Here is a 12,551-nt window from a genome sequence, read left to right on the forward strand (position 1 = left end):
ATGTTCAAAAAAAGATAAATAACTCTCAAGACATATGCTCGACTTGTGAAAACGGTCTTTTTATTCAATCAAAGAGGTCGTCGATTTCTAAAATCGATTTGCACGGTTTTGTCAGTAAGCTTGTGTATTGTCCATCAAAACTTCATATTTTAATAAAATACATATACCATTTATACGAGGATGAAATTTAACCATCTAAAATAACTAAAATATACTTGCACGAAAAGAGATAGAGAATATGTCGCACTCAAAATCTGGTATGTTGTACCTCCCCTTGATTCATTTTCTCATGGAGGCACTACATATACAATATGTGCAGCATACCCCCATAACGAATGCATCACACCCTCGAACCAAAATTTGCAAAAAGACCTTCTGGTTTAAAATGTGTGTCGTACCTAAGATCCCGACAACAAAGTGACCATTTTTACTCGTTGGCAATGTCCTAAATTTCAAACATCCATTTTCATTACTTAACTATGCTTTTCACAACAAACAAGAAGTTTCAAGGAACCATTTAGCATCAAATTAAGACCTAGCAATAATTATTTTAGTACACCATCACAACATGACCTTTTGGTGACAGTTTGGCCAAAGTATCAAGAGCTTGAAAATAGCTAACCCAAACTACCTTCAAAATCAAGCTTTATTTACTGCGCTATTTTTATAATCGATCGTCCTTTCTTGGTTTCTTGTATTTTCACTTCTTGCGACAATAGTGAGTACCATATCTATATGTAGCATTTCACAGCAACATCAACCAATCTAGCCCATCAAGTTGTGTGCACTTATCACACTATAAAATGGTGTGTGCATGTTTAAAAAATCCTCCAAAGTTGTTAGCCTAAAAATCTTCTTAATTAATAGGATTGTGGTATGTCAAAAATCAGGGGTGCGATTAGGAAAGGGAATTAGTAGTATCCACATGTCACCATCTAAAGCTATTAGGAGGATTTTTAGGCTAATTTTTTAAGAGAATAAATCATTTTCCTCAGTGCCGGCTATTAGATGGATCATGTGGTGCAAATGAGCCTGACCCACCATCTTTTAAGGGCCTAGAATTTTTTTATATGTATATATAGTATGTGACTTTCTCAAGATCCACTAATCAAGTAAAACAAATAAAATCCAATACTTGCTTTGGTATCAACATGCTACATGGCTACATGTCAAGAATAATGTACATCTATTTCTTTTTAATCAAACAAACACCTTAACCCTTCATCAATTTGTTTAATTAGTATTGGCCTTAAATAAAGAAAGAGTTTTGTTAATAACAGCCCAAAGGGCTGTCAGTATTAATTAACTTGATGCTTTAAAATTTGTACTTTGTCTTGCGAAAATTCAGGAGACGGTTATTGATATATAGGGTACTACTTTTTATGTATGTAATAAGCTGTTAATGACAACCCTTAGGGCTGTCATTATCATTTTCCATAAAGAAAAAAAAGGTTCCCTTTTATTTAAATACATATACACCCTACGTTTCTAACTTTTCATTTGCATATTTATACAATTATATTTAATATTTCATTTAATTATATTTTGTTTAAATACATATGTTTTTAACTGTTCAGTTTGTGAAATTTTGCTTTTATTGTTGAAAGCATCATTTATCATCATGATATTATATTATTAACAAGGTACTTTAGAGATCCACTTTTTATCCTCGAGCCATAACCTGAAACCTTAATTTATTTTTGGAGACCACACTTATTTTTCTTAAAAAAAATTAGTGTGCGCAACTACACAATAACCTTTTATTTAAGTGTTCCATTTCCCTCCTAAAAACACCCCCAAATGAAACATCTCACAAATCACAACATTAAAAACAGAATCTCATTTCACAACACCAGATTCCTTTCATTTCTCATTCCTTTACAAACCCCACAAAGACAATCAAATTTCAACCCATATAGTTTTCTCAATGACTCAACAAAATCCCACGACCTTACACTTCAAGAAACCAAAATCATCCACACCCGTTTCCTCATATCCAACCTTTTCAACTCCAATCCCGAAATTCCGAATTTCTTGTTGCGAAACTATTCTAAAGCTTCGGCTTTTGATTATGTACTCAAGGTGTTTGATGTAATGCCTCATCCAAATATTACTTCTTGGAATCTTGTTATATCATGTCAGAATCAAAACTTTAGGTATTTAGATGGGTGGGATAGTTTTTGTAAATTGCGTTCGTTGGGGTTTAATCCGAATCAGTTTACGTATGGGAGTGTGATTTCTGCTTGTATTGGTTTGGAGTTGGTGAATGGCGGTAGGTTGGTTTACTCGTTAGCGTTGAAACATGGGTTTTCGTTGGATGGTTATGTACGTAGCAAAATGATTGATTTGTTTTTGAAATGTGGCGGTTTTGATGACGCTTTGAGGGTGTTTTATGATGAGGATTGTGGGAATGTGGTTTGTTGGAATGCTATCATTTCTAGTGCGGTTAAACGTGATGAAGATGATGTCGGATTAAATCTTTTTCGACAGATGTGTAGTGGATTTCCTTCACCAAATAAGTTCACATTTCCTAGTGTTTTTGCTGCTTGTGCAAAAAAACAAGAACTTGGGTTTGGCAGAGGTGTTCATGGGTTGGTAGTTAAATATGGGAAACTGGAAGATATAGTGGTAGGCACTGCTATAGTTGATTTCTATGCCAAATGTGGTCAAATAGACGATGCTTTGAAAACGTTTTCACGAATGGATGCTCGGAATGTGGTTTCATGGACTGCTATCATCACTGGTTTTGTTCAAAAAGGCGAGTTTCAATCAGCACTTGAATTATTTAAAGAAATGATAATTTTGAAGGAAGAAATTAACAACTACACTGTTACTAGTGTGCTTTCAGCTTGTGCTAACCCTATGCTGTTTAATGAATCCTGTCAAATTCATTGTTGGATTTATAAAAATGGATTTTATTCAGATTTGACGGTAAAGAGTTCTTTGATAAACTTATATGCAAAAACAGGAAGAATAGAATTATCGGAACAAGTATTCAGAGACATGAAAGGATTGATGAATCCAAGTATATATGGAGCAATGATAAACGCTTTTTTTCATAATGGCACTTTGGATAATGGTTTTAGTTTACTACAACTAATGTTTCGTGAAGGCTTGAAACCAGATACAACCTGTATACTGAGTCTCCTGAGTATTATTGATCATCTAGAATTAGGTGAACAAGTTCACTCCTATACGCTTAAAACCGGCATAATCTTGAATCCCTTAGTGAGTTGTTCTCTTTTCACCATGTATTCGAAATGTGGTAGTATAAATGAATCCTATGAGATATTTAAGCAAATCCAACATAAAGATAATGTCTCCTGGACATCAATGATTGCGGGATTCACTGAACACGGGTATGCATATCAAGCTATAGAGTTATCCAGAGAAATGCTTCTTACAAACATCACTTTCGATGAAACAACACTAACAGCTGTCCTTGCAGCATGCTCCTTTCTCGGAGTTTTGAAAATTGGAAAAGAGATCCATGGATTGTGTATTAGACAACAAGATAGTGAACTTGTATATGGTGGTAGTTCAGTAGCTAATATGTATTCAAGATGTGGTGATTTGAAATCGGCTAGAAGAGTGTTTAGCATGATGCCTTTTAAGGATAAAATATCATGTTCTTCATTAGTTTCCGGATATGCACAAAGTGGAAACACTGAAGAGGCACTTCATTTGTTTCTTGATCTAATAGCATCTGGTTTAAAGGTTGATTCCTTCACAATATCATCTGTTGTAGGATGTGTAGGAAATCTGGCCCATTCAGACCTGGGAATCGGAATTGGAATTCAGTTGCATAGTTATATCCTAAAACTTGGATTTGAATCAGAACCTTCTGTTGGTAGTTCGTTGGTCAAGATGTACTCAAAATGTGGAAATCTTGATGATTCTCAAAAAGGATTTGACCAGATCATTGAACCAGATTTAATTAGCTGGACGATTATGATCAACTGCTATGCACAATACGGAAAAGGATTAGACGCTTTAAAAGTCTATGAACTCATGACGAAAGCTGGAACCAAACCAGATTCAGTGACTTTTGTTGATGTGTTGACTGCGTGTAGCCACGCTGGTTTGGTTGACGAAGGGTATTCTCACTTGAAGTCAATGGTCGAAGAACATGGAATTCGACCTGGCCAACGACACTATGCATGTATGGTGGATATTCTTGGCCGAAATGGAAGATTGAAGGAAGCTGAAAGATTTATTAGTAGTATGCCTATTGAACCAGATGCTTTAGTATGGGGGACTTTGCTTGCTGCTTGTAAAGTACATGGAGATGTTGAAATTGGAAAATTAGCAGCCGAAAAGTTTATTGAATTGGAGTCATCATCAGATGTAGGTTATGTAGCTATTTCAAACATATGTGCTGATTTTGGCCTATGTGAAAAAGTCTCGAAGATCAGAAATGAGATGAAAGGTACTAGGATTAAGAAACAGTCAGGATGGAGTTATGTATAACGCTTAATAGTTAATAGAGGGATTCTTTTTAGTAGCGTATATACAAAATTTTGGCAGCGTATGTGCACCACTATTTTTGTTTCAGTGGTCATCTCAATACCACATACAAGCTCTACAACCGCTTACAGTGAATGCAGTATTTCCCATAAGAAATTTTTCTAATTTAAAATTGCCCCTTTCGATGTTTGTATCTTCACTATAATGAGAAAAAAAAAGTATTCGGCAATAAGAAACTCAAACTTCTTTTGCGAGAAAGAGTGTAGCTCATGATTGTATCGTCACTATATCAGCAACTGAGCAGAAAACTTTCCCATCAGATTCACAATTGAAGCTAATATAGAGGCCCAACAGGTTAAAGCAAAAAAATTTGGTGTCTTACAATTGTAAGAAAAAAAAAACTAATCATGTAAATGGGTTCAACTGAACCTTGAGCTATACATAACTCCAGCCGTGAACTGAATTGCAATACAAAGGGGAAAAATCACCCCTACAAATTTTTCAAAAAACATTTATGGATTATGTATTTTTGTTTTTTCTATTCAGAATCTTCTTTTTAAGGAGCTTCTTATCTCTTACACCATCATACAAGAGTTCATATGCAAAATAAGTAATATGACTCTTTCTAAGCATGTCTTCTACAACAATCTTTGGAGCTGCCACTGCCCTTTTATCAGCTTCAAATATGGTATTTACAGTGTCAGGGACAACGTCTTCCCGCACCATGATGTGAATGATACCTACTGCTTCAAGCACTCTATTCTTAACACAAAGAGAATTTATCACCTGCCCAAACGTGGAAACTGACGGTGTGAAACCACACTCAATTTTATCAAGAAGGAACTTGTAGCCGTTGTCAACGTTTCCTGCTTTACAAAACCCATCAATCATGCAACGGAACGTGAAGTCATCTGGTTGGCACCCATTCTCAGGCATTATATTGAAAAGCTTAAGTGAGTCATCCATCTTCAGCTTGTCACTAAAAGCTTTTATCATGATGTTGAATATGGCAGTCGTATGGGGTAATTTATGTGTGTTCACCTTCTTTTGGAAGAGATCAAAAGCTCCTTCGAGATTACCATTTTCACAAAACCCATTAATCAATGTGCCATAACTAATTTCATCTGGAGCTATGCCACTTTTCTCCATTTCCTTGAAAACTTCCATGGCTTTTTCTAATTTCCGACCTTTACAGAGGCTTTCAATCAAGGCATTATACGTAATTACATTTGGCACAAACCCTTTATCAACCATTTCACGAAATGTTCCAATCACATCATCAAACTTGGTAGTTTTACAAAGACCATTTAAGACTGTGTTATACGTGATAGCATCAGGGGTCACATAATCCCACATGTTATGCATAAGTTCAATGGCGTCACTCATCTTCAACTGCTTACAATAACCATCTATTAGAGTATTAAATGTGTAAATATTGGGAACAAAACCTTTAGCCAAAGACTCATTCATGAGGTTACTAGCATCCGATACACACCCCATCTTGCATAGCCCATTTATCAGTAAATTATATGTCCACGTATCAGGACTGCACTCTTTTTTTTGCATTTCTTCCATTAGGTCCAATGCTTGCAAAATAAGGCCTTGTTTAGACAAACCTTTGATCAATGTATTATACATAATTGTATTCGGTTTCACCCCTTTACTTAACGCATCTCTAAAAACCGACATAGCTCTATCCATGTCATCTTCTTGACAACATCCATAGATTAATGACGAATAAGTAAACTTATCCGGCTTAAACCCCTTAAAAACCGCATCTTTCATGATCTTAGAAGCTCTTTCCACCATACCTAGTTTACAGTACCCATCAATAATTGAATTGTACGTAAAATCATCAGGTTCAAGCCCTTTATTTATCATGCTCATTAAGTAGCTCTCAGCCTCCAAAACCTTTGCATTCCTGCATAAACCCGTTATAAGTGTATTAAAAGTTACAACATCAGGCGTTAAACCTTCTCTACTAGCGCCACCCAGCATCTTTGCAGCCTCATCAAGCCTCCTATTCTTACACAAACCCTGAATAAATATATTATATGTAAACACATTTGCACACATACCCCTCTTCAAAACCTTTCCAAAAAGTCTCCCGCTTTCTATAACCTCCCCTTTCTTACAAAGAACATGCAAAACTTTATTAAAACTAACAACATCAACAAACATATTTCTCTCAAGCATTTCATCAAACACCTTACGCGCATCCACTCCATTGTTCTCCTCATAAAAACCACCAATCACCGTACAATACGCAACGGAATTTATCTCACATCCGTACACAACAGGCATATTCTTTAGTAATCGAAGCGCGACAAACGTCCTTTTACTCTTACAAAAAGCCTTAATTCGTATCGTAAAAGTATAAACATCCGAAACAATCTCTTTATCCTTCATCCTCATATACACCTTATGTGCTTGATCAAAAAAACCAAACTCAACCAATATATTCATTATCGCATTATACGAAATAATCGTCGGTTCGCAGTTATAAAAATCCATTCTTTCAAACACATTAACAGCTTCTTGAATCTTTCCTTTTTTACCATAAATTTTCATTGCAAAAATATAAACTCCTTCTAATAAGCTATTGTCAATATTTGATCTCATTTCTGAAAACATGTTTTCCATTGCTTCGAATTCACTGTTTCGACCGAGGTTTTCGATAATACATTTGTAAGTTGTGAGATTATGTTTGAATCCGTCTTCATTTTTTACAGAATAGAATGTTTGTAAAGCTTTTATTGGGTCTTTTTGGTGTTTTAGAACTGCAGCTACATGTTTTGTCAGTAGATTTCGACTCATTGCATTTTATGTTTTTTAAAGATTGGAATTTTAAGTTATACAGTATAATGTTTTATTTTACAACAGAAACATGGGAGCGAGCAAAGGTTCCTTTAAATATAAACAAGACAAGATGAAGCATAAATGGCATAAATATTTGGGTATTTTTGGGATTGCTAAATACAACGAAAGTTGCATAATTTATTTGTACATTTATTATAAAATTTAAAAGTAGACTTTTAATATGGAAAATACAAGCTTTTTATACACATTAAATACAGCTTTAGGGCTGCATTTAGTATTTCCCATAACTATTTTGGAAAATGCTAAATTAACGTGGATAAAGTAATTGTGTGCCCATATCATTAATTTGTTTTACATATAATTGCAACTCCAGAGATATTCCAATTTTATCAAAATCTAGAGTTCGATTTTAAAGATGCACTTTAAAATACTTGTAATGACTCATGGTCAACATCTCGTCATATATAATATGTGCAAAGCTTCATCATAATACGGTCGGTGAAATTTTCCTGGTATCATATCTCGACTGAATGTTCGGAAAAAAACAAGTAGTAATTTATACAATTATATATAAAGATAAAAATTTTAACTCCAAATAAAAGTTAGATATTTAGAGTATACAAGATTATTAAATTAACTTGAATAAAATATATTTTCAGTATGAGTTTTCTCAAGCGTGTTCTACCAAATATTCGATCACGGCTTGCATGATGCATCTGCTCACTATGTAAACTTTTGAACCTTTTTAGTTTTGCTTCAAATGCACACACAATTCCATGATTATTAGTACTTGGTGAATCACCCTCATGATCATCACGTGCCCAATTACATATGGCATGAATGCATGAGCATGACCTTCATTCTCCAAATCTCCACAATCATAATGCACATTACATTATACCGCTAATATGGTCTAAGCTCCAAGATCTAGTTGGACCACGAATAATTGCTACCTGGATTGAAGAACTTTAAAGGCGTTCTTGACATCAATTTTTGCAAATTTTTGACGTTTGGTAAAAAAAAACTCAATTTGGTGATATAAAATGGAAATTTGATGATAGATGATGAAATTTTATGTTTTGAATGTTTGTAATTAATAATTTTTGAGTTTGAATAAAAAGATGACATTGTCATTTAAAGATGGTTGGAGTTCAAAATTAATTTACATATTAGGTTAAAAAATTAAATTAAGAGTTAAGTATACATGAATAAACTCAATAAAGTGTTAATTATGAAAGATTTCTTGAATTTAAAATAAAAAAAAAGGAAAAGATTAGGATGGATAAGAAATGATAGACATAAAATGACATTTTTAAGTTCATAGGAAAATTAAAACGAAAAAATCAGAATAAATAATAAATTGCAATCATGTCCTTGCTAACTATGTTAAATATGTAATTCTGAATATATGTTTGCCCCCTAGAGAAAAAAAAAATAGTATATGTAAGCTCTATATATTATTGTATATTTGTTTTAGATGAGACATGTCGATATCTTCAGTTTATTAGAGAAGTTTTAAAAAGCTTTTTGATATTAAATCAATGAGGGCAGATTTGTCATTTTTCAAAGGTAATAGACTTTTCTTTTGAAATCATTTGGTATTAAAAACGAGGTATTTTTCCTATCAACTCTTTTCTTTACTTTTGGGGAAAAAAAACTCAAAAATACACTTTTTCATCTTTTTTTCTCTTCTTTTCTTTGTCTTTCTATCTAAATAAAAACTCAAGAATGCAATAAAGTGTCTTTATTAAATAAAATGTTAAACTAAAAGAATAATTTAAAAATTAATTAGATTTTTAAATTTTGGCTAAAAGCAACAAAAAAAAATGTTATAAACGTATTCTTGTTTAAGACAATGCCAACAAATACTACAACAAGAACAACAAGTCCCAATTCCTTCATCCGAGATATGAAGGAGGTGAGACATACACATTCCTATCTCTACCAAGTAGAGAGACTGCTTAGTGCTTACAAAAAATATTCTATCCAAAATGCCTACAAAATGGCTACAAATATTACAACTAAAAATATACTTCAGTGGATAAGAAAATTTCAGACTAACTTGAACTTCTAAAAATACAATAAAAAACATATATTAGAGTTGGTCTAATAGTGAAGTATTTCTGTATTTATCTGGAGGATTCTCTTATCATATGATGCAAGAATCTATCATTGGTTTTTATAGTTACGAATCAAAATTAGATAAAATAGTAAGAAGATAAGATTCCCTCAAGTTACCTAGTCATGTTTGGGTATTGTTGACCCTTAAATAAAAATTAAGGGTCAAGATTTAAAGATGATATTTGAATCTTAACCCTTGATTATTATTCAATGGTCAAGATTTTCTTAAACTTAACTCAAGTTAAAAAGTTAACTTTCAAGGAATCCCTTTTCAAAAATAAGACCAATCATCATACTAAATACGTGTCACACTATTCATTCCATCTAATTTTGACTGTGTATTCCATTTCATTAGTTAAAATTTATTAGGTAATTAGGTCATCTTTAATGGTGTACTCAGTTTGCCTGAGCACGCCAATCACTTCAGTAATACATCAACAAACTGTTCCAGCACACTGGTAACTTCAGCAATACATCAGTAAACTGTTCCAGCACACTGTAACAAGAAATTAAACTCATTTTGACTTCAACCCAACACACTAAAACTCAGTCGCCCATTCCACATCATTAACTATTAAATTATTAAAACATATTATTAAACTAAAAAGAATTAAATGAAAGTTAACATATTTTTGAAAAAAAGATTGTCACTGCCCACTTTATTGATTGCTTACAATATGTTCTGCACTTTGGTATAACAAAACTGTTAAACAAATTGTTGTTTTAATGTTAACAAATTGAGTTTCAATTTGCCAAGGCTTTTAACACTTTGTCATGCTTTTAGAACGTTGATAAAAGTAGTTTTTTGTTACAATATAAGATATCTTTCTTTTAATTACTAAGAGATTTCTTTCAAAATTAGAGATGTTTTTCGGTTATGAAAATAATAATCTTACATTTAATGGGTCTCGACAAAATTTACATTTTTGACCTTAATTAGTTTTGTTAACTATTTATGTTTTAAACAACTTGCACAATAAAAATTTGTGTTTTGATATGTTTCTTAAGAGATTAGAGATCCCCTCAAGTTATTCCTACTTGAGGGGTAAGTTAAGGGGATCTTAATATATAATTTAAAATTAAGAATTATAATTTAAATGTAATTATTGAACTTTAACCCTTGATTTTACAAAGGTGGAGATTTTCGTAACTTTACCTCTCAGATTACTACTAAGTTAACAGAACTCTTACCCGTAAATAATATGTCAAGACGTAAATTTTATTAAGACCCGATAAAAAAAAAAAAATGGATCAATCCGATAAAACTTACCAATCTATAATATAACTAAAAGTGGAGGTTGGGGGTACACTTGGCACCTCTAATCTTTTTCCTTGAGGCTAATTCTCCATCCTTATTAATCTTTTTTTTTTAATATTTAGTTTCAGGGGAAATAATTTGTACATGTACATCAAGGACTATTTTTGTAATTTTATATCTATGACACTTTTATTTTTACTATCACATCTTTATAATTGTTAAACAATTATCAAAGTACATATATTATTTCTCTTTCATATTCTTTTATTTTGGTTCATTTATATAAAAAAGTTTCTGGTAAAATGCTTCAAGAAAATGAACCTACAATCAATAAAAATTGGTATTTTGTGCATAGTGATGAAAAAGTTGATGTACAACCAGGTTCAAATATAAACTTTTTTTTGAAAAGTCACTAGTTTTTTAAAAGCTTTTATCTACACATTTTTTTTTAATAAATTTTAGCCTACTAATTTAATAATTTTTTTTTTTTCATATGATCAGGTGAAACATTGATTGATGATATTGACAAAAACAGCTACCTTGTACATGATGAAGAAGAATTCGAGGTCCACTCAGGTTTGTATACGTACTTCATTGTTTTTTTACTTTAAATAAAAATTTTCGTGGAACTATGATCACTTGGATATATAGTCATTGTCAACAATATCATATAGTTTTCTGTTGCAGTTAGGTGAAATAAATGATATTGATAATGATGATAACGATCTACATGATAAAAATGAAACTGAGCCAGCCAACGTTTTCACCGAATATGATTGATGCTTCATCATTGGAAAAGAGTTTAATAGCTCAGACGAAGCTTATACTTTCTCCACTGAATACGGTCTTTTTAAAGGTTTTGGTATTCGAAGACATTATTATAACAAACACGCAGTCACAAATGAAATATACCGACAAGTATATGTATGTAATAAGCAGGGTTACAAGAACGCTAAGCGAATAAAAAATGATGGAAAACCATGCTGCATTATGTCACACCCCGACTAAGGCGGAAAACTCGGGATGCGACGCATAGTACACGCGTCATGGATATTACATAGGAAGATTAAATGAATCCACAAATATAGATAGTCTCATCATAGATTATCACAAATATTTAACATAAATCCAAACACAAATAAAGCATAATATATAGATAGGCATAATGCCAAACTAATACAAACAGAACATAAGATGACATAGCAGCAACAAGAAATCCTAGAGTCCAAAGTCTGCTATAAAGGCTCCATGCTACTCTCCTCAACCACCTCTAACCTGTGCACCTGAAAGGATACTTAAAAGCGTTAACACAATAGTTGGTGAGTTCGTAGGGTTTCAGTCTAGATTGTCAGGTTAACGTGATGCATTTCATGTATAGTAAAAGTGACCATGTCACCAAGTTGCCAGAATCACAAGGTTGCCAATATCACAATGTTGCCATGGACTTATCAAGTTTGTCTTAGTGTAGTCAGGACTTACGGTTCAACAACCCGCCAATGCATCTAGTGTAATCAGGACTTACGGTTCAACAACCAGCCGATGCATCTAGTTTAGTCATAACATAAATCAACAAGTATCCAAGTTATAAAATCATATATGCATCCAAAACATGTTATCAAGATGTATCCAAAATAGGTCGTCACATTATCGTATCAAACAAGTCTAGTCTTACAAGAAAACATTTTGTATTCTTTCAGCCCCAAGAAAACATGTAAAAAGGGGACTACGAAGCTCACCTGAACGCTGCCAACAAGATTAAGCTACGCAGGATATCAGAAAGCAAGTAACCTACACACAACAATCTGTTTCAAGTTATCACAATTAAGTATGTGTTTCATTATAGGTAAACATGCTCATAACGTGCCGCCAAGTGTTGACTATGTTG

At 32.9% G+C, this 12,551-nt stretch overlaps 2 protein-coding genes across 2 annotated transcripts; one reads left to right on the plus strand and one right to left on the minus strand.

Moving 5' to 3' along the window:
* Positions 1-1,800: 1,800 nt before the first annotated feature.
* On the plus strand, positions 1,801-4,611 carry LOC122608614 (pentatricopeptide repeat-containing protein At1g74600, chloroplastic). Its single transcript, XM_043781708.1, has one exon. It carries the CDS (start codon positions 1,801-1,803, stop codon positions 4,468-4,470), a length of 2,670 nt encoding a protein of 889 aa, XP_043637643.1. The 3' UTR covers positions 4,471-4,611.
* Positions 4,612-4,878: 267 nt separating this feature from the next.
* LOC122608482 (putative pentatricopeptide repeat-containing protein At1g74580) lies at positions 4,879-7,284 on the minus strand. Its single transcript, XM_043781586.1, has one exon. The coding sequence runs from the start codon at positions 7,282-7,284 to the stop codon at positions 4,987-4,989; it is 2,298 nt and encodes a 765-aa protein (XP_043637521.1). The 3' UTR covers positions 4,879-4,986.
* Positions 7,285-12,551: the final 5,267 nt, after the last annotated feature.

This window comes from Erigeron canadensis, chromosome 7, assembly GCF_010389155.1.
Source record: "Erigeron canadensis isolate Cc75 chromosome 7, C_canadensis_v1, whole genome shotgun sequence".
In the NCBI taxonomy this organism is placed as follows: domain Eukaryota; kingdom Viridiplantae; phylum Streptophyta; class Magnoliopsida; order Asterales; family Asteraceae; genus Erigeron; species Erigeron canadensis.